This window comes from Aristolochia californica, unplaced genomic scaffold (genome assembly GCF_029961685.1).
Source record: "Aristolochia californica isolate CCGP_79_NKW_82.1479 unplaced genomic scaffold, dmAriCali1.0.hap1 SCAF_2, whole genome shotgun sequence".
NCBI lineage: Eukaryota > Viridiplantae > Streptophyta > Magnoliopsida > Piperales > Aristolochiaceae > Aristolochia > Aristolochia californica.
Window position 1 is genome coordinate 43,229,663 of NW_027181881.1, and position 20,976 is coordinate 43,250,638.

A 20,976-nucleotide genomic window follows, 5' to 3' on the forward strand; every position below is an offset into this window, starting at 1 on the left:
GAGACGTCAAGCCAGGAAGAGAGGTTTGAAAGGTTCAGAGAAGAGATGCAAGCAAGGTAGGATGAGGCAGAGGGTCGACTGGCAAGCATGCTGGACAACATGGTGTCTCGTGCAGTCACTCAAGCGATGTCTCAACAGATGGAAGAGATCAACAACCTGATCCGTAGGACACCCACTCCACATGGGCGACGCCCAGAAAAATCATGGACAAGGGGGACACTACAGTCCGAATGGAGGACGACCAGAGCCTACCACCATTCCAAGGTACACAAAAATGGAATTTCCGGCCTTTAACGTGTCAGAGGACCCTTTATCTTGGATATACCGCAATGAGAAATTTTTTTCCCATCAATGTATTGCTACAGTGGACAGAGTTGGGTTGGCCGCATTCCACATGCTCGACAAAGCGCAACTATGGGGCCACCAACTAGATCGGGAACATCTGGGCATCGGTTGGGAATAATTTAAAGAATTATGCACCATCCAGTTTGGGCCTTCCACCCACGCTAACCCATTGAGCGATCTCATTCTGTTAAAATAGACCGACTGTGTTGCTGATTACCAGAAGATATTTAAGAAGAAGTTAGCCTGAGCTAGCCAAGTGATCAACGTAGACCAACAAGTTAGCTTCTTCACAGTAGGGTTAAATGAGGCCTTGAGGTTGGAAGTAGAACTCCTGGCCCCCTCAGATTTGACTGAGCTATGAATTTCGCTCGAACTTTGGAGGCTAAAAACAAATTTCAAAACAAGAAGTCAATGTGGGCCATAACATCGGTGTTATGGCCCACAAATAAGGTCTCTAGTGTTGCACTACCTTCGCTAACCTGATTAATTCTCGCTTGTAGGCTGGCAATTTGTGATGGTGGAGGGTGAGCTGTCGACTGAAGTATGCAATGGGGTGCTGGGATTGATGAAGGACTGCGCCAATTCCGGTGCCAGAGGCATCACATTCCAACACAAAGTTGTCGTCAAAATTTGGCAGTCAGCACCGGTGCTGAAGCAAAAGCTTGTTTGAGCACGTTGAAGGAGTTCTCTATTGTCTCAGTCCACCGGAAGGCATAACAGTGCAGCAGGTTGGACAAGGGCGCTGCGAGGTGGGCATAATTCTGTATGAACTTTCGGTAATACCCTGCTAAGCCGAGAAAACCTCGTAAGGTAGCAACATTGTGGGGGGGGGGGGGGGGGGGTGGGTGGCCAACTGGGAAAACCACCTCGGGAGGGTCATCCACCCCCTCTCACTGGCGCAACAGTCCTTACAACCCTCCTCCCTCCCACCCAAAACCCCCTCCAACCCAACAACCAGTCATAAAAAAACTCATCGGACCAGAAATGGACGCCTGAAAAGAAAAGGGGTTATGCTTCAATTGTGATGAACACTATACCTTCGGGCATCGTTGCAAGAAACATTTTTGGGTGGAACTGGAAGACGAAGACGAGAAGAACCACTGGTGGAAGAGGTTGTTACTGAGGAACCTGCGGTATCCATCCATGCCATTACAGGCATTCAGAACACCACCACAATGCAGGTTTGTGTACTGGTTAACGCCCAACCACTGGTCGGTCTCGTGGACTCCGACAACTCACACAATTTCATCAACCTTACCGCCGCCAAGTATTTGCACCTTTTGGTGAAATCTCAGCCAACCACTAACGTGTCTGTTGCCAATGGGGACAAAGTACCGAGCTATGGGGTCAACAAGTCTGTCCGGTTCTCCATTGCTGGACATAACTTCTCAGCAGATTTCTGGATCATACCACTCGTTAGTTTTGATTTAGTTCTCGGAGTTAAGTGGCTCCCGACCTTAGGGCCAATTTTATGAGACTTCACTGCCCTTACCACCATGAGGTTTGAATTGTAGCACACCAGAGTCACACTTCAAGGCCGTCATACCGAAGGAGCCGAATGAGTCATTCAAAGGCGACACAGTTGAAGGCACTTGTGTTTTGTGTTTGAATTAGTTCAACATTCTCAACACTTATGTTGAAATTATCTCAGCATTCTCAGAATTCTAAACGTGTAAGCCATAATGCCACTTTTTGTAAATCTTATTTCAACAGCTACTTAACTTAGGTTGTATGATTCAATCTTGAGCGTGTAAGCCATATAATGGCAATGTTGTAAATCTTTTGGGCCCTCAGCGAACAACTTAAGAGGGGGCAAAATGAAATGAAAGGGAGGAATTGAACTCAAAAACAGGACAAGTTCTCCTCCGACGAACTAAGTTACGGTCTCCCTCAGAGCCGGGTTATCCTCCATCTCCTCCCATCCATTCCGAACACCTCCCTTTTCTCATTTTCCTCACGTACTTCATCTAGAATTCGAAATCATAGGAAGACCAGGATGTGGACAACACCCTGGTGCTGAACCTGTGTTGGACGCAGAACTCTCCTTCCGTCGGGTTACACGGTCCATGTTCAGAGACCATAACAAGTTTCTTCCCCTATTCCCAGTAGTCACATCTTGGTGGCCATTTTTGAAATGATATCTACCATTTCTCTTGCTTGGGTAAAAAGCTCATCCCCTTTTTTGACACTTTTACTTCATTTTTGCATCATGAATGAAACAATATCTATACAATCTAGATGGTCATGAAAATATACCATGGTCAGATTAGTAAATTCAATCTCTGTATGCGTCATTTGTTTTAATCTTCAATCTCTGCATATGTTATTTAGTCTAATTGCAGATAATTTACTTGGACGAAACTAAGGATTGAATCTTCAGGGAGTTGCCATTTGACTTGTCCAACAAGTCCAGGAAGAAGAAATAAGCTTTCTTTCTCAAGCCCTCCAATGCGTGAAGCTCAAATCCAAGTGAAGCAAGCAGAATTAGAGTACTGGAGAAACAATTATATTGAAGTTTGTTGAGGGTGCTTGGAGTCTTTGGAGGGTTTATTTTCTTCCCAAGTGGTTTGAGATTTTTATAATAAGTGTGTGAGAGTGTTTGAAGCGCAGTTTTAAAAAAGATAAAATGGAACTTGAGATATAAGGCGCCGTTTGTCTCATAAGCACGTGACTGAACGTGTGATTAGGTCGCACCAAATCCGGGTTCTTCGGGATCGAGCCTCGGCCGCCGCTTCCGTGGCCACCTCCTGGTATGTACGTAACTAGTCTATCGATTTACCTCCCGTTTTCTATTTTCTTCTGGTAACCTTTCAAAATACGTGCAGAGACGCAGACGAGAGCGTACATCACCCCTTTACTATTTGTTTATTTTCTTCCGTCAATGGACGACTATACTTTACCAGATCTCGGTCGGTCATTCACGGCGGCTACTCCTTCTCCACGTCTCCTATATCTGTCATGCTTTGATATAAATGTGCCACAACGTTACGGATTTCTTCTCCGCTCCATCTGGAACGAAGGGCTGTGTGTTGATGGCTTATTGCCACCGCCTCCTTCCCATTTGTTGGCTTCTTAATTCACTGAAGATTTGAGCTTCAGTTGCTTGCTCGAGGTAGGGATTTGAGGAGTTCATTTTGAGCCCCAAGGGAGCTTCTACAGCTTTTTTTTCCTGGTTCGGCCTGCTGCAACGTATTGGTTGCTTTAGAAAGCTCATTTTTGCTGGGTGATTTTGTGTGTAACGATCTTGGTGTTTTATTGTTTATAAATATGAAATGTTAAGTCTTGGTTGGAAAATCTGACATGGCGGGATTCCTTTCGTCTTCCATTCTCCTTGTACATTTTTCTTGTTTTCTGGTTTTGTCAAATTGTCTCCGTAATCTGTCTTCCGTCCCGTTATCTGGATTTGGCTACCATAGCGTAGGTGTTTTTTCTTTATCTTTGAAAAGGGTCGTGTGATTGTATCGTGTTGCGCATTGGTTTTCTTCCCTGGATCTCCTTTCTGATTTTCTAATTTTTTATTTATGCATCTCAATATTTTAGTTTTTTTTGGACCCAAAGCAGCTGAATCTCCTCTGAGTGATCCTGCAGGCTTTGCAGCTGCTTTTTGAATGTCGGAAGAGATTTCCACCAGCCGTTGATTATAAGAAGTCGTAAATTTTCTCCTTCAGCTTTTTTCACAGTTTTTTTTAAAATTTTCTCTTATATTCAGGTTCAGGCTCAGCTCTGAGCTCTGTTTTTTTCTCATATTTTTAGCCGATGGGGTCGTCGTCTTGGGTGAGAACTGAGGCGGGTTTTTATTAAGACGAATCTTGACGAAGTACTTCATGTTCTTCTTACTGAAATCTCTTCAGAGATTAGTGTCTCTTCAATGGGGGGTCAGCCAAACCCACTGAAACCTGTAGTTTTAGCAGTTGCATGTTAGCATTCATTTCTTTGGTCGCAGACTGCTTCAGATTATCCGATGTTGGATCTCTCTAATTCATTTCTCTTTCTCGTCTGTGCTGCAGCTGAACAGAGAGGAAGAACCGTCGGAATAATCATCGCTGAGGTGGAGAAAAGTTTGTGGGCTTGGCTCGTAAACATGTCTCCTGGAACTTGGATTGCTTCCCTCTCATGTTCAAGCTCTTCTAACGCATGGCCGGACAGCAGTTCCTCGACTTTGACCCTCCTGTTTCAATGGATGAGATTCATCTTCCTCTCCCCATGCCCCCAGAGAGCTCTCTTCTCCGCTATTGATGTCCTATTGATTCTTGCCTTCGCAGTATTTTCCCTCCAAAAAGTCTGGTCTAGATTCCACAGCCGCCGTGAGACTCCAAACTCCGATATCAAACAGCAGCTACTTCGAAAAAACAAAATTCAAGTCCGAACTGGTATCTGTTTCAAGCTCTCTCTGTTTTCAACCTGGCTCCTGGCCATTACATACACCGTCCTCTGCATCGTATCATTTATGAGATCGACCCAGAGGCAGTGGAAGCTCACTGAATGCATGTTTCGACTATTCCAAGCCATAACAAACATCGCAATTTCGATACTTGTTGCCCACGAGAAGCGATTCCAAGCTGCATCTCACCCAGTATCACTAAGAATTTACTGGGTCGCAAACTTTCTTCTCTGTTCTCTTTTCTCCGCATCAGCAATCACTCGGTTGTGCCTTGATTATACCATTCTCAATGTCGATCTTGATTTAAAGATAGACGATATAGTTTCATTAATTTCACTTCCCATCTCTGTAATTCTTCTCCTGAATGGAATAAGAGGATCTACGGGTATAACAGTGGTTGAAAAGGGTGAGGAAGAGCCCGAATCGTTGAAAGAACCACTGCTGGACAAATCGAACATAACTGCATATGCTTCGGCTGGTGCGCTCTCACGGGCGACATGGCTCTGGATGAATCCCCTCTTAAGCGAAGGCAGCAAATCTGCTCTGAAGATGGACGGGATCCCGTCGCTAGCCCCTGAGCACCAAGCAGAAATAATGTCCAAGTTATTCGAAACTAACTGGCCAGAAAACGTTGACAAATCCAACCACCCCATTCGAACCACTCTGCTCCGGTGCTTCTGGCCGGAGCTCAGTTTCACGGCTTTCCTGGCTATCATCCGACTGTGTGTCATGTACATAGGTCCAATCCTCATCCAACGATTCGTCGATTTCACCTCAGGCAAGCGCAGCTCCCCCCTGGAAGGTTACTACTTGGTCCTCATCCTCCTCCTCGCCAAAACAGTCGAAGTCCTCTGCTCTCACCAGTACAACTTCCAGTCGCAGAAACTCGGAATGCTAATCCGTTCCACCCTAATAACGTCACTGTACAAGAAGGGGCTCCGACTTTCGTGCTCTGCCCGCCAGGCTCATGGAGTGGGTCAGATAGTAAACTACATGGCGGTGGACGCGCAGCAGCTTTCCGACATGATGCTGCAGCTTCATTACATATGGCTGATGCCCTTTCAGGTGGGCGTGGCACTCGTGCTCCTTTACGGCTACATCGGCGTTTCCATGACCTCTGCCGCCGTGGGGTTGGCCATCCTTCTGATCTTTGTCATAATGGGTGCTCAACGCAATAACCGATTCATCTTCAACGTGATGAGGATGCGAGACTCCCGAATGAAGGCCACCAACGAAATGCTCAACTACATGCGAGTGATCAAATTCCAAGCCTGGGAAGAACACTTCAGGAAGCGCATTCAGTCCTTCCGTGACTCTGAGTACGGATGGCTGAGCAAATTCATGTATTCAGTGTCCGGCAACATTATCGCGCTCTGGAGCACTCCGGTTCTGGTTTCCGTCCTCACATTCGGAACCTGCATCCTTGTGGGGGTCGAATTGGATGCTGGGATGGTTTTCACAGCGACGTCCTTCTTCAAGATACTGCAGGAGCCGCTGCGGAATTTCCCTCAAGCTCTGATACAGATATCTCAGGCGATCATCTCGTTGGAGAGGTTGGACAAATACATGACGAGCCAGGAGCTGAACGAAGCGGCGGTTGCGAGGGGTGAAGGAGATTGCGGGGACGAATTGGTGGTGGAGGTGAAGGATGGGACCTTCTGCTGGGAAGACGAAGGAAACGAGAAAGTGTTGAAAGATATAAATTTGGAGATAAAACGAGGCGCGTTGGCAGCCGTCGCCGGCACCGTGGGCTCTGGGAAGTCTTCTTTGCTAGCTGCAGTGCTGGGGGAGATGCACAAGATCTCCGGCAAGGTACCCTTCATCACCCCCTTCCAAGCTTCACCCCTCCTTTCGTGACCTCGATATGAAAAATTACAACTTTTGTAGCAGAACCACTGAAAATGTCACTTAAGCTTTAATAACCTTCATTCTTGAGCTTTTTTTCTTCCATCATCTTAGTGACTGTTTCTTCTACAGGTGAGAGTCTGCGGGAGCACAGCTTACGTAGCGCAGACTTCATGGATCCAAAATGGCACAATCCAAGACAACATCTTGTTTGGGCAGCCGATGAATGCAGATAGGTACAGGGAAGTGGTTAGGGTTTGTTGCTTGGAGAAGGACCTGGAAATGATGGAATTTGGCGATCAGACAGAGATTGGAGAAAGGGGTATCAATCTCAGTGGAGGTCAGAAGCAGCGGATACAACTCGCCAGGGCTGTTTATCAGGACTGCGACATTTACCTACTAGATGACATATTTAGCGCTGTAGATGCTCACACTGGCTCAGAAATCTTCAAGGTTTGGCTGTTCTCTAAGACATGAATGAATGAATCATCATTCATCAAAACATTTCGTTTCTTTTTTACTAAGCGTGCTACTTAACTCCAGTTGTTTGTTGCAGGAATGTGTGAGAGGAATTCTGAAGGACAAGACCATTTTGCTGGTGACCCACCAAGTTGACTTCTTGCATAATGTTGATCTCATCTTGGTAAGTTTTCTTTTACTTTGGGTGACTGTTCTGTTCTGGTTCACAAATGCTTCTTGTGGGAATCCTTGTTCAATAATTTATTATGAGTAGAAGAAAATTTCTGTTGTAAATTACATTACATGCTTGAATGTAAAATCTTTTCTTTTGTTGATGATCAAAACAGGTTATGCGAGAAGGTAGGATTGTACAGTCTGGAAAATATGATGATATGCTCAAATCTGGGACAGATTTTGAGGTACTTGTTTCTGCTCATGAAACTTCCATGGAGCTTGTTGAAGTTAGCAATAAGAACCAACATGAAAAACCAGTCAAGCAGAACTCTTTGAAGCAAAGAGAGTCAACAGTAGAAAATGGGGCAGTTGAACCTCCAAAGTCAGAAAAAGGGACATCTAAGCTCATAGAAGACGAGCAGAGGGAGACTGGGAATGTAAGCTGGCATGTATATAAATTATATGCTACTGAGGCATATGGATGGTGGGGAGTAATTTCAGTGGTGGGTGTTTCACTGGCTTGGCAAGCTTCACTCATGGCAAGTGACTATTGGCTCGCATTTGAGACTTCAGAGGACAACTCTGCCTCATTCAAACCTAAGCTGTTCATTTCTGTGTATTCCATCATTGCAGCAGTTTCTATTGTTTTAGTGTTTTTTAGAGCCTTCTTGATTGCAATACTGGGGCTCAAGACAGCTCAAATCTTCTTCAGCCAGATTCTAAATAGCATCTTACATGCCCCCATCTCATTCTTTGATACTACACCATCAGGAAGAGTATTGAGTAGAGTAAGATCACTTTCCCCATTGCTACTATCATTGCATCATTTGTTAACCATGGTTCTACATTTATGGACTAATCTCTGATTGTTTTGCCGCTTCTATTTCAGGCATCCACAGACCAGACAAATATTGATCTTTTCCTGCCTTTCTTTGTGGGCATAACTGTAGCTATGTTCATTACAGTACTTAGCATAGTAATTATCACATGCCAGGTTGCTTGGCCAACATTCTTTCTTATCCTTCCACTTGGATGGCTGAATTTTTGGTACAGGGTAAGGATGTTTATAATCTTTCTAGTTTGGTACTTTCCTATGTTTTTTTTACTGCATTCAAATTCTATTTAGCTCAACTTGAGGCTCATTTGACCCCAGTGAGCTACTCTTCTGATTCAAAAGTTACGTTGTAGTCTCGTTTCTGCATGTTCTTGATGGGTTCACCTCCTGCATACAAGACTTATTGATTAGAAGTTGATTCCTCGTACTGTTAGTGTGTCTTCTGCTGATTCTTATTTAAGTATTTTTTTAGTGAATTATCTTTTTGTTGTTTCCAGAGGTATTATCTTTCTTCATCACGTGAACTGACCCGTCTTGACTCGATCACCAAAGCACCGGTTATTCATCATTTCTCTGAGAGTGTGTCTGGAGTAACGACAATTCGATGCTTTAGGAAGCAGGAAATGTTTTGTCAAGAGAATATAGACAGGGTGAATGCAAATCTGCGGATGGATTTCCACAATAATGGATCTAATGAATGGTTGGGATTCCGCCTGGAGCTTATTGGAAGCGTCATACTCTGTTTATCAGCTTTGTTCATGGTCTCATTGCCGAGCAATGCAATAAAACCAGGTATTTTTCCTAGAGGAGCCTTTTTAACAAAGTATCATTCTTCTAATATCATGCATATTTTTGCTCCTAAATATTACTTAACTTTCTATTAGCCAATGAAACTGAAGAATAGTTACATACCACGTACTTCACTCATGTCAAAAACAACATTTTAGTTCTTCTTAAAGTAGAAATTTGATAAGATCTGAACTAACAGTTTTCTCTTCAATATTATGCAGAGTATGTTGGATTGTCTCTCTCCTATGGTTTATCTCTCAACAGTGTGTTGTTTTGGGCTGTATGGATGAGTTGCTTCGTCGAGAATCGGATGGTCTCTGTTGAGAGAATAAAGCAGTTCACTAACATTCCTTCTGAAGCAGCTTGGGAGATAAAAGATTGTCTCCCTTCTCCTGATTGGCCCTCACAAGGCAATGTTGAGCTCAATGACTTGCAGGTAAGTCATTCGGGATCATTTACCTTGGCCACCAAAATGCAAGAGTCACTTAGTGATGATTGGCATGTTTGCCAGTGGCCTTTTTTAGTTCATGTCACACAAGGGAACTTCTCTTTGATTGTCTGATAAAAATTAGTGATGAGTAACAAATGGACTATCAAATTATTTCTTGGAATCTGAAGATCTTAAAAAGATTAGTGATGAGTAACAAATGGACTATCAAATTATTTCTTGGCAAGATGCTCAACATGGTACTTAATCAAAACCTGAGCAAAGCCTTGAAGTGTGAGATGTTCACATTAGTAATCGTTTCTATTGTAAAATCCATCAACAGCAACCTTGAACTTATCGGTATTTAATGGTTATCTTTGTTTCAGTAAAGATATAAGATTCAAGTAGATATTCAGATCTGAGTAACAAGGTATAATCATACAGGTTAGATATCGCCCAAACACTCCTTTAGTCCTCAAGGGTATTACTCTTAGCATACGAGGAGGAGAGAAGATCGGTGTTGTTGGCCGAACAGGGAGTGGGAAGTCAACTTTGATACAAGCATTGTTTCGTGTGGTGGAGCCATCTGGAGGGAAAATAATTGTGGATGGGGTGGACGTCTGTAAATTGGGTCTTCATGATCTCAGATCACGCTATGGGATCATTCCCCAGGAACCTGTTCTTTTTGAAGGAACAGTGAGAAGCAACATTGACCCAATTGGGTTGTATTCAGATGATGAGATATGGAAGGTAATTATTATTATTCATGTTTATATTGATCTTCTGCAGTTCAATTGATGCTTGGATCAATTTCAAATAAGAAATATTGACTTACAAATTGGGCTCGCTTTAACTCTTTCCTTGTGGTGGTCTATTTTTGTCAGAGCCTTGAAAGGTGCCAACTGAAAGATGTGGTGGCTTCAAAACCTGAAAAATTAGATGCTTTAGGTATATATGTCTAAATCTTGGTAGAAACTCTTGTTGAAAGGTTAATATGCTCCATTTTCCATTTAATACCTAACATTTGAATAATGTTAACTCCTTGTTTCCAGTTGTTGATAATGGTGACAATTGGAGTGTGGGACAGAGGCAACTTCTCTGTTTGGGCAGGGTTATGCTTAAGAAAAGCCGGATTTTGTTTCTTGATGAAGCTACGGCCTCGGTGGATTCACAAACTGATGCAATAATACAAAAAATCATCCGCGAAGACTTCTCATCTTGTACAATCATCAGCATTGCACATAGAATACCTACTGTAATGGACTGTGACAGAGTCTTGGTTATAGATGCAGGTATGGCTTTTAAACAAACACCTTAACTGCAAATTCATGAAATTGCTTATCACCATGCGACAGATCATTTGAAGTAGACAAACTTGTGGCAGTGAAAGACACACTATATAGTTAGTGACAAATGGAATTTTCACTTTCTCTATTTTGAGCAGGTCGAGCAAAGGAGTTTGACTCACCATCCCAGTTGCTCGAACGTCCTTCACTCTTTGGGGCTCTGGTCCAGGAGTATGCCAACCGTTCTTCGGGTTTATAGGCCATTGGATTTGCTTCTTAGCAGCTACTGCTATCAGTGGAAAAGCAAATGAAACTGCTTGTTCAACATCAATCTTTAACTTTGCCAATCCACTCAACCATGAAGGGGTACAGATGGTGCCTTTACTGTTGCATTTGATTTCATGAATAGGAATCACCGAAGTATAATGGTTCCACTAGTCTTACCTATGAATAGGAATATAGGAGACACGATTGTTAAAGGGGAGGCACTGCTTATTCTTCATAGAATGCCTATTGCTTTTGTTTATGAAATGTTGATCTTTGCTAAAGCATACATAAAAGGTCCATGAAATTTATTTATGAAGCAACAAATATTATCTTCAGAATCAGAGCTTTGGGCAAAATATATTTAGCCTAGAAATGATCCAAAATGATAAGCCAAAAAAGTTTATTGGGGGTTTTCCAAACCTTGTAGCCAAAGACTCCAACAAATGCTTGTTATTGACTTGATCAGCCCCGATTTGGTTCGAAATTCCACTTGAGTGATGTCAAATTAATGAGTCAATGAAACCAAGAAAGTAATTTTGAGGAGAAATCAGCAAGAATAAAGAGAAACTAACTTGAACTTCAGAAGGGTGAGTTGGGTTGGGTTTTGATAGGTTTTTGAAAATCCATATTCGAAGTCGAAAACTTGTATCCATTCCACATTAGCAAAGTTTTTTTCAAGTTTGTCCCCGCCATTAGGGGTGGCATCGAGCCGAGATAAACTCGAACCTGTACGTGTTCAAGTTTGACCTGATCTGAATACTTCGACCTTGAGTTCAAGATTTGAGCTTAACCTCGAGCTCAAATTTTTTATCGAATTTGAGTTTTAGTTCAAACTGGGTTTGAGCTCCAACTTATATTTAAAATATTAAAAATTTTAAAAAAAATAAAAAAAATATTATAGTAAACTTAATACCAAATGTATAATAACCAGTTTAATAAACCTAAATTTTATTTTACTAAGTAATAGTTCCTCAAATAAAATTTCAAACTCCACCGCTGGTCCCTAATTCTAATTCTAGTGCGTTATATGGGCTCGTGGGCAACCTTCATTGCTCGTGCCTCTTCTGGGTTCAAATCCGTCTCTCGTTCTTTTTCTTCGGTTCACCGATTCCTTGCGGATCGTCCTCCTACTTCTCCCCATCATTGGTGCTAGTTTTGGGGTTTTCGAGTCCGTTTATCGGATTTATGGAGTTGTTCTCACATTTCCTGGTTTCTTGTCGCCGAATTGTACAGGCGAAGGTCGTTTACGGTTTTGCCTTTGTCGCGGTATATACGCTCTAAATTTCGTTACTAGGTTGAAATGTGAATAGCTTGTCGTGCCCTCTGGGTTACACAGTTTTCTCTCGAGTAGTTCGTTTTGTGCGTATATTGAATTGTATTTGCGATTGGGGCTTCTGGACTGGAGTTTGAATTTCGGTTGCTATCGGCTTTTAAGTTTACTGATCGTTAGGGTTTGACTTGTTTCTGTAAATTAAAGCGAGTGATTCTCTTTTCACGGTGGAAGTTTATTTGGTTTTCATTTCTGGTCTTATGTTATGGTAGCTGCTAGATGGGGTTGATAAGGTAATCGGTCGAAGAATTCTCAGGGACGTAGAATGGGTGCCCTAACGGAGAGTCGAAAGCCATTCACAGATGTTTTCACCTTAACCTGTTCTCTGCCTCCACCGCTATCTTCTGATTCAGATTGCACCATCAATCTTCCGCCTGCGAAGAGAGCTCGAACTACTTCGATGCCATCCGTCCAGGACCAGCCAATGCTTTCTCATACTTCCGGAATTTCGATTATTAAGACTCGAAGCTTCCCTGCCCTTTCACCATTGCCTCGGTCTGTCCTTGCTCCTCAGAGAAATTCAAAATTTTCCCGCTCTTTGAATTCAGAAAGGAAATCCCAGCTTGAGGAAAGCCAGGTTCTGGGGAATAAGGGAGTCGATGAGATGGGTAACGTTCTGACACAATATAAGCAAGTTAAATCAAATGTGTTGCCTACAAGCCCTTGGTATCGCAACGGCAAGTCCGCGAAGGATGTAGCATGTGAAGGATTAAGTGTGGGTGCCTATAAAAAACTAGTTCAAAGACTGGAAGATCATTTGGTTGTGTCTGAAAGTTCGCGTGAAGTGGGTCAGTCTTCAAAATTATTCTGTTCTCCTTCCCAGCCATCATCTCCTTCTGCAGCAGACCTGACAATATTGACTCCCAGGAAGGATGCAGCCGAGCAACTGGTACACTATCTTTCTCCTGACAATGTAGCTGGGGATACAGTAAACAGCACGCCCGTGTACAAAATATTACTTGAGAATTCAAGGGTTCGAGATACCAGATTTAATGGCTTGGATTTTGAACTCAAACTAAATGAGAAAAAGTTGTCTGCATTCAAGTTATTTTTCAAGCGCCCGACAGAAGAAGCCAAGGAGGTAACCTTTTGTTATTTCCTTCTGCTTTGCACAGGGTTACTTGTTTTCTTACTAGTGCTTGCACTCTTACTGTATTTTTACTGCACCTGCTTGCTAGCAGCCCTCCTTGCTGTTTACACCAGTTGTGAAAAAAGAGACATTATTTGTTATCTAAGGTTTTGAATAGCAAAATTTAACAAATGAACTCTTTCAAAAAAAAAAAAAAAAAAACATGATAACAAATGAAATATTGAGATGGGACATTTATGAGGCAAGAAAATCAGGTCTCTTGAGGAAACAAGTTGTCATCATAGGTGTTCTCCATCCTTGTATCATATCCTACATCTAATGTAATTCACATATTCTGTTTTTTCTTAATCAGTGAATGCCAGGACAATGCCATCTTGATGCTGTTTCTCTTTAAAGCATGTTCAAATGGTCTTTGCTTGCTTCTTAAGTACCTCCATTTTCTACATTTAATAAAGAGCATTTTGTTTTCCTGGATATCCCTATATTTCATAAACCAAATGCAGCTTCTTGTTTTACACATCGGCATGGAGTATTTACATTAAGGTTGCGTTTGGCATGGCTATTTGGAGCTTTAAAACAGCTTTTTCAATCAATGAGCTGCTTCTTGTATTCAAAAGTGTGTTTAGTTTGCACCTCTTTGTTGAAGCTACAAAACAAAGCTTCTCCTAAGAGAAAATTTTTCCTTTTTGAAATTAGAGAAAATGAATATGCATGTGTTAAATGTACCCTTATAATATTTCAAAATTTCATAAATTATACATATACATCATTGAAATACTTGTTGTAGTAAAAAAATTCTCTTTTAACATGGGCCCATACATCTTGTGCGAGACCCACTTAACGATGTATAAAAAATGGACTTCCTAATACGGTTTACATATGTGACATGAGACCTACGTATCCTACTGTAGGCTCATAATGTACTCTTTAAATTCGATGAGAAATTATTTTCTTATAATAGGTAGAAAGGGCATTTTTGTAATTTAAATTTTAAAAATGTCTTATATAGTTATAACTGAATCTGATACATAACTCTTTTATATGCAATGTACTCTTTCACAATACTTGTATCAAACAACACTTTCTTTTCTAATTAGGTCTTTACAAACAAGAACTGTTTAGTAAAGGCCTTTATTGAGAAGGGCCAGAAAATTTTCCTAACTGATTCTGTTGTTATCTTATATGAAGTTTCTCATTGGTTGAAAGTTCAGGATGTTACACGAGATCTCTTTACTCCTCTTACAGAACAGGAAGAAGATGATGTTTCCCGTGCTTTGCGTGGATCTAACAGGTACTATAAATATCCTGTCAAATATTATGTGAAAGCAGGATCTTCTTTGAGAATTCTTTGTAGTAATAGATAAAATTTTTAATGGAAGTTCTTTATGAGTTGTCTACGGTTAAGTAGTGGCATATTGATATTGATATAATTTTAATTTTCTTGTGTAGTTTTGAACTATTAGTTACGCATGAGAGCTCAAATATCGAAATTACCAGAGAAAAAATGCAGTGCTTGAGGCCTGGTGCCTGGTTAAATGATGAGGTAATCATTGTTTCTACTGTTCTTCTTCTTTGTTTTCTTTTTGCATAATATTCCTATAATTGGCTATATATTATGTCCATTTCATGAAGATGGGTTATTTAGGAACTCCTGATCATAGAGAGACCTGTTGAGAAAGCCTTTATGGAGAAAATCCATTTTGAAGAATAACAGGAGGCCTTGTGCTTGCCTATCTTTCTAAGAGAAAGACTTAATTGTAAGAGAGATTTCATCCAGTCCACTACTGGGCTCAATGGTCCAGAAGGATCTAAAATTTGATATCTAAGTTTCAGATTTCACAGATCATAAGATTTTTATTGAGTGGTCATGTGACCAGTCTCGGTAAAAGAAAAAAAAAATGCTCTTCTCTTTTATGAGGAAATTATGCTTTTTAGTTTAAAAGGAGCATTTTGCTCCTGCATCCATAGGGGACTGATTGTGTCCATTTATATACCAGTTAATTTGCCACTCTGATAGGCATCATTCTTCGTTTGCAGGTCATAAATTTGTATCTTGAATTGCTGAAAGAGCGGGAAAGAAGCAACCCCACTAAAATTTTGAAATGCCACTTCTTTAATACTTTCTTCTACAAAAAGGTTGGTATTCAACTTTTCAAGTGAGATGTATTACCACATGGAAGATTTCACCATGATTTTACCATGCTTATGCAATTTTAAGCAAGTGACATCTGAAGCTGAAAAAGTTTATGCTTGTTATGAGTTGATTCTATATGTGTTCGGTTTGAACTTTTTTAACCTCCGTACTGCTATTTATTGGATTTTGTACTACCAGCTGATCAGTGGGAGAAATGGTTATGACTATAAAGCTGTTAGAAGATGGACTACACCAAGGAAGATAGGGTACGGCCTTATTGATTGTGACAAAGTAAAGTTGTTTAGCCCCTTCTAAAGCCTTTACATCCTGTCAGTTGTTTGGTTGAACGACTTTTGTCTTGGAATCTTGACTTATAGGGTGATTCCCTGCAGATATTTGTCCCTATACATGCGGAGATTCATTGGTGTTTGGCTGTTATCAATATAAAGGATGAAAAGTTTCAATATCTTGATTCACTTGGCTGTCGAGATATCAGAGTCCTTAATGTGCTGGTATGTGTGGTAGATGTCTTTTATTTGTAATATTTGACATATTTTTTGAAGCTTTAGCTGAGTGCTTGGTCCTTTAGTTGTTATGAGGTTGAGTTAGTAAAGTGATCACCCTAAGGGGGGGGGGGGGGGGGGGGGGGGGGGGGGTGGTTAGTCAACATGAATCAGGAGATGAAGTTCATCCTGATTACTTAGATCTTTGAAGAACTTCAGAACCAAATCTAGCTTTTCTGAGGAGTTTATGTGACGCAAACTTGATGAGGCTTTTATTGCCCTTTCTCTAAAAAGCCCACACTTTTTCATGAGGTAATCAAAGACAAAAGTGTTTGGGTATGTTTCGTTCTCGGTTGTAACAGTTGAAAATGGAAGAAACAATCTGCAACAGATGACATCTCTGCTCACGAGAAGGCCGTAATGAGGACGATGATACATCGTAAATATAGGGAAGATTAGAACTTAAAGATATCTTATGTTATTAATAAATTAATTATATTCGCTTATGTTATTTTTTATTTTTTTTAAATTTTTTATTATAATTAATCAGTGCATAGTTAGTTGTCACCCGTAATTATTGTATTAATGTACGATAAACTGCAATAATTAATTAATATAGTAATATATTTTAAATTTACATTAAACTACATATTAGTGCAATAATTATGTTTGGTTTGGTTAATTTGGTGTTTAGGTATATATGGTCTATTTAAGAATATTATTATTAGTTACTCATTCTCTTGTTTTTGTCATTTTTTCATTTTGGGGCACTAACACCTGGAAACTGTTTTTCAGTGCACATGAACTCGTCTACACTAACACCCACTTGAACTTGAAATTGAATTAGATCATTCACTTGAATTTGAAGTTGAACTTGAAGTAGTTGTAAATGTTGACTAACTCCTCCTAAACTACTTTGTGAATTAAGTGTTTGTCAAAATAAAATAAAAAGTTGTCCAAAAGGCTTAAAAGCCTCATTGGTGCTTGATTGAGTGCTTGTTTTAGTCAAGAGGTCTGAGACTCTAGTATTACCATGATATGCCATGATGGTGCTGTGTTGGAGCTCAAGTCCCCAACAAAGGACTTGCTCTAAATTTTTTGGCGTTCTTGTAGGTTTACAATCTATTAGTAAAGTAATGTTGCTATATCCTTTCAAAACAAATATTGCTATATCAATGACAAAATTATTCATAGACACAAAATTTTGATAATGTTTGCTAGATACATACATTTTGGCATTTAATTATTCTTTATCTCATTACTCGTTACATGGTTCGATTTTCATGTATGAGTAATATGAACGAAGGAATAATGAGTGGCATATTTGTTCTTAACTGATCTATTGAATGATGACTTTCCTTGGTTAGAGAGGAAGTGGATATACGTTTTATTGTGTGAACTAATGAGTTTGCAACATTTAGTTTCTCCAGTCGGGTTCAGAAAGAATGTGCAGTGAGTTTCTTGAAAAGTTTGACTTTTTGATACTTGTCCTGTCAAAACTTTCTGCATCTACTTCTTCAGAAATCCATCCATCTATACAATGAAATGATGAGGTGTTCATGTTATACTAAACTTGAAGATACAAATTTCATCCCTTGGATGTGCTTTATGAACTTTAATTTATGACGCATAAACACCGGTGTGAATATTTTCTCATGATATAGCAAAACCTTGGCCGGAGAAAGAAATAAAAAAGGTAGATGTAGCTGTCTGTATGCTCTAGAATTTCTTTTGAGATTTAGTTAAATCTGGTTAGTGGAGTTGGATATCTTTTCTTCTTTTTGAGTTGTTAAGCTCTATTATGGTTATTGCTTCTATTTAATGAGGTTGGTTGCCTCTCTGATTTTGCTAAGCGAAATGCTGTTACATGAGTGTGTGTCGGCTCCTTTTTAGTTGTTGGTGTGTGTGTGGTTCAGAGCACACCTTTTTGGCCCAGTGCTAGTTGCAGGCGTTGGCTCATAAATCTTATGTGTTCGTCTTGTTTAACTTTCAACGTAGATTAGTAGAAACTTAGTTTTACTGTTAAAACTTCAGTTTAACAGAATGAAAAGTAAAAGGGTTTAGTTTATTCCTTTTTAACACAATGAGAAAGATATCTGACTAAGAAGAAAAAGGTACAACAGACTCCTGAGGTAGAAAAAGTACTAGGGCTGAAATACAGCAAGATCACAGGGAACAATCTTTGCATGTAATAATAGTACCCTTGAAATTTTTTACTGATTCTTTCTTGTGCTGTTTTGAGTACTATAGGCTAAATATTTGGTGGACGAAACAAAGGATAAGAGCAACAAAGATATAGATGTGAGTTCTTGGGAGCAAGAGTTCGTTGAAGATCTTCCAGAACAACAAAACGGGTACATTCTTTTTGTTTCATTCTACTGTGTTTGTTTCCCTGTCTTTGTAAACTATATAATGGTAGTTCCTACAAACACTCTGTGCATCCAACTACATTGTTTGCTATATTTGGTAAAAGAACAAACACATTCAAATTGAATCAGCTAATGTGACAAAAAAGAGCCACTTGGTAAAATTGTTGTCTGAAGTGGACTTGCTGGTTTGGTTGATAGCATGTGTAGCAGAAGTTGCCCCATTTTTGAAGGCTCTATGGTGACACTTTTTTTCATTTTAAGTTGTATTTATGTTTGGATATTTTGCTTGTTAAACAACATATTGTTGCAAAGTGAGGTTTTCTGATTTGCAAGTGCCTGAGATTTGGAATTGAAACATCAAAATGCAAAGTGTATCAATTTACATGTCCCATTTTTGTTGGGTATTTGTGGGGGTGGCACCGAGTTGTGTTAGTAATTTTTTCTTTATAATTGAGAGGCACCGCTATTAGGGTTTGATCATCTTAATCTGAGGAGCATTTCGAGTTGTAGCCCGAGAGGTTAGAGAGAAACACCTGTAAGTGTGCGCTTTCTCTTGTAAAGTATTTCATCTTCATAGTGGATTATTGCAGCGGTGGAAGGCAGGATGTAGTCTCACCTTGAGGCTAACTTGTATAAATCTTGTTATGTTTTTTCGTGCTTATTTTTGCCCTTCTTCCACGTTTATTATTATTGCTTTTGTTAGTTTGGAATTAGGGCGTTTAATTCCTAACAACCTTCACCTCTCTCCTTGCACCGGGGCGGCTGGCCTCCCTCCTCGGGTTTCCAGTTGAGCTTGAGCTACTGGAACCCCCTCCCTCTCCCTTCAACATCACCACCCACACATGCACACGCACCCATGGTGAATATGTTACTCTTGTTGGTTACATCAGTGGATTGGCCCATTTTGCAATGAAAAGCAAAAGAAAAAAGATAAAGGGCATTTTTAATTAAAAATTGTCTGTATTCCTTTGTATCAAAACCTAGAAAGCATTAATCTTTTTTTGCCTTATTGTCCCCAAAATTCTGTTGCTTAACAATCATCATAAGCCGAAGCATATAACATACACATCCTCTGAAAACTAATCAATTTTTTTATTTTAATTGTGCAGTTTTGATACTTCTATTCAACTTTCTTTTTCTGTCTGATAAATTCTTGTCAGTGTTTCATTTTAGAGTTAACTGCTCGTTATGCTCTTTATTGATTGGGTCAGTCTGACTGAACTTGTTGGATTATCTATTCAGTGATCGATTCTCCTATCCAAGTAGTGATTTTGTGATATTGTATTGCAATTATTTATTTCAATTTAGGCCAAATGATTTTGGGGTCTGTACTCTGTGCCCTTGCTTTAATTGCGTTCTGATATGAAATTGCAAGTATTTATTTTAATTTAAGCCAAGAAGATTAAAAATTGTAGAATATCAAGATTTTTCTGTGGTTGCAAAGCTGTGGATGTGTTCTCGCAAGAACAGTGAAGAGTTCTTTCTTATCTCAACAGGTGGGATTGTGGCATGTTCATGATTAAGTATGCAGACTTCTACAGCCGAGGCTTGGACCTTTGTTTCAGTCAGGTAAGAATTATGCTTGTCAAGTGTAATACCTAGATGCCAAGTCGCTTGGGGATATGATCCTATTTATGGACTTCGATCAGCTAGATGGTTTCCATCTGTCTGGGATGGAGGATCCCTGACAAGATGTTGATACCTGCACTCTTGATTGTATTTGGATCATGATGGGCATCGGGTGTTGACGGGCACCTTTATGCATTATTTAGTGGAGTTCACTTCGTTACCATGGGTCACCAACTCATGTGAGTTGTCAAGGTTTTGAGTCAATTGTTTGATCAGATTAAGATAATTCTATATTCAGGAACACATGCCTTACTTCCGGAGAAGGACGGCCAAAGAGATCCTACAGTTGAAGGCTGATTGATATTGTAGTCTGGTGATGGTGGTAGTAGTTTTTCAGATGCAAAAACGAGCAGGAGATGGTCTCATGAGGTGATCACATCTTCAAACTGCTGACTCAAAGTCCATGCAGTAAACCCCTATGGCAATTATGATTTCAGAATTTCAGAGAGCTATAGTTGTTAGCACTCAGCCACCAGAGTAAAACTCGTCGGAGGTTGCTTTTCCAGGAGGAAAAATTGACGGGCTAACTAAGATGATTGAGCCAGAGCTAATTTTCCCGCAATGGTAGCATGTTGAACAGAGTGGCAAAAGCATTTTCTGTATAATAGCGATGGTTTACTGTTTGAACTGATGATTTTGGCTTGAGCTTTCTTCATTTTTTCTTCTATCATTTTTGGGTGGGAGGAAAGGTCTAAGAATCGAGTTGGGTTTTTCCTTCTCTACCGTTATTTGTCAGAGCAGGCTGATAGTGCTTGCTGGGGATTGTTTGGTTGGTCCTTTATTATGTTCTAATAGGTATCTGGGGTGAAAAGCGCCATATACAGTACAAAGCAATGAGGTGTTGGCTGTTTTGCTATTTTGATGATTTAACTGGCACTTTGAGTGTAAAATGGAGTGCATTAATCGATCAATCAGTTTCTCATTGTTGGTATAACAGGATTTGACCCATTATAATAATAAGTGGAAAATTGTTCCTTATGAGGGTGAATATAATTCAAAGCTTGAAAAGAGATGGAACACCTAATTTAGCAGAGAAATGATGAGCTTTAATTTCAATTCACCCACCTTTTGATGGATTCCAACCTCCATGCTTTTGCCCAAAGGAAAGCTCTT

At 40.2% G+C, this 20,976-nt stretch overlaps 2 protein-coding genes across 4 annotated transcripts; both read left to right on the forward strand.

Moving 5' to 3' along the window:
• Positions 1-3,284: 3,284 nt before the first annotated feature.
• On the forward strand, positions 3,285-11,072 carry LOC137955677 (ABC transporter C family member 14-like). Of its 3 annotated transcripts, none has more exons than XM_068802733.1 (12): positions 3,285-3,517; positions 4,353-6,538; positions 6,704-7,024; positions 7,128-7,214; positions 7,378-7,992; positions 8,094-8,258; positions 8,537-8,831; positions 9,050-9,264; positions 9,700-10,005; positions 10,140-10,203; positions 10,308-10,547; positions 10,700-11,072. In XM_068802733.1, exons 2-12 carry the CDS (start codon positions 4,427-4,429, stop codon positions 10,798-10,800), a joined length of 4,521 nt encoding a protein of 1,506 aa, XP_068658834.1. In that variant the 5' UTR covers positions 3,285-3,517; positions 4,353-4,426; the 3' UTR covers positions 10,801-11,072. The 3 variants fall into 3 exon arrangements, with proteins under 3 accessions (XP_068658834.1, XP_068658833.1, XP_068658836.1); XM_068802732.1 differs by having other exon boundaries at positions 3,285-3,457; XM_068802735.1 differs by lacking the exon at positions 3,285-3,517 and adding an exon at positions 3,934-3,995.
• An 817-nt stretch (positions 11,073-11,889) lies between these two features.
• Positions 11,890-20,693, forward strand: LOC137955706 (ubiquitin-like-specific protease ESD4). The gene is made up of 9 exons (XM_068802784.1): positions 11,890-13,219; positions 14,440-14,519; positions 14,678-14,771; positions 15,266-15,364; positions 15,561-15,653; positions 15,755-15,874; positions 18,116-18,219; positions 19,731-19,803; positions 20,102-20,693. The coding sequence occupies exons 1-9, from the start codon at positions 12,404-12,406 to the stop codon at positions 20,162-20,164; spliced, it is 1,542 nt and encodes a 513-aa protein (XP_068658885.1). The 5' UTR covers positions 11,890-12,403; the 3' UTR covers positions 20,165-20,693.
• The last annotated feature ends 283 nt before the right edge of the window (positions 20,694-20,976 follow it).

Coding starts and splice junctions, on each gene's coding strand:
- LOC137955706 (XM_068802784.1), top strand. CDS start 12,404: ATGGGTGCCCTAACGGAGAGTCGAAAGCCATTCACAGATGTTTTCACC. Junction 13,220..14,439: donor CGACAGAAGAAGCCAAGGAG/GTAACCTTTTGT, acceptor TTGAAAGTTCAG/GATGTTACACGAGATCTCTT. Junction 14,520..14,677: donor GCTTTGCGTGGATCTAACAG/GTACTATAAATA, acceptor TTTCTTGTGTAG/TTTTGAACTATTAGTTACGC.
- LOC137955677 (XM_068802733.1), top strand. CDS start 4,427: ATGTCTCCTGGAACTTGGATTGCTTCCCTCTCATGTTCAAGCTCTTCT. Junction 8,832..9,049: donor GAGCAATGCAATAAAACCAG/GTATTTTTCCTA, acceptor AATATTATGCAG/AGTATGTTGGATTGTCTCTC. Junction 10,548..10,699: donor AGTCTTGGTTATAGATGCAG/GTATGGCTTTTA, acceptor TATTTTGAGCAG/GTCGAGCAAAGGAGTTTGAC.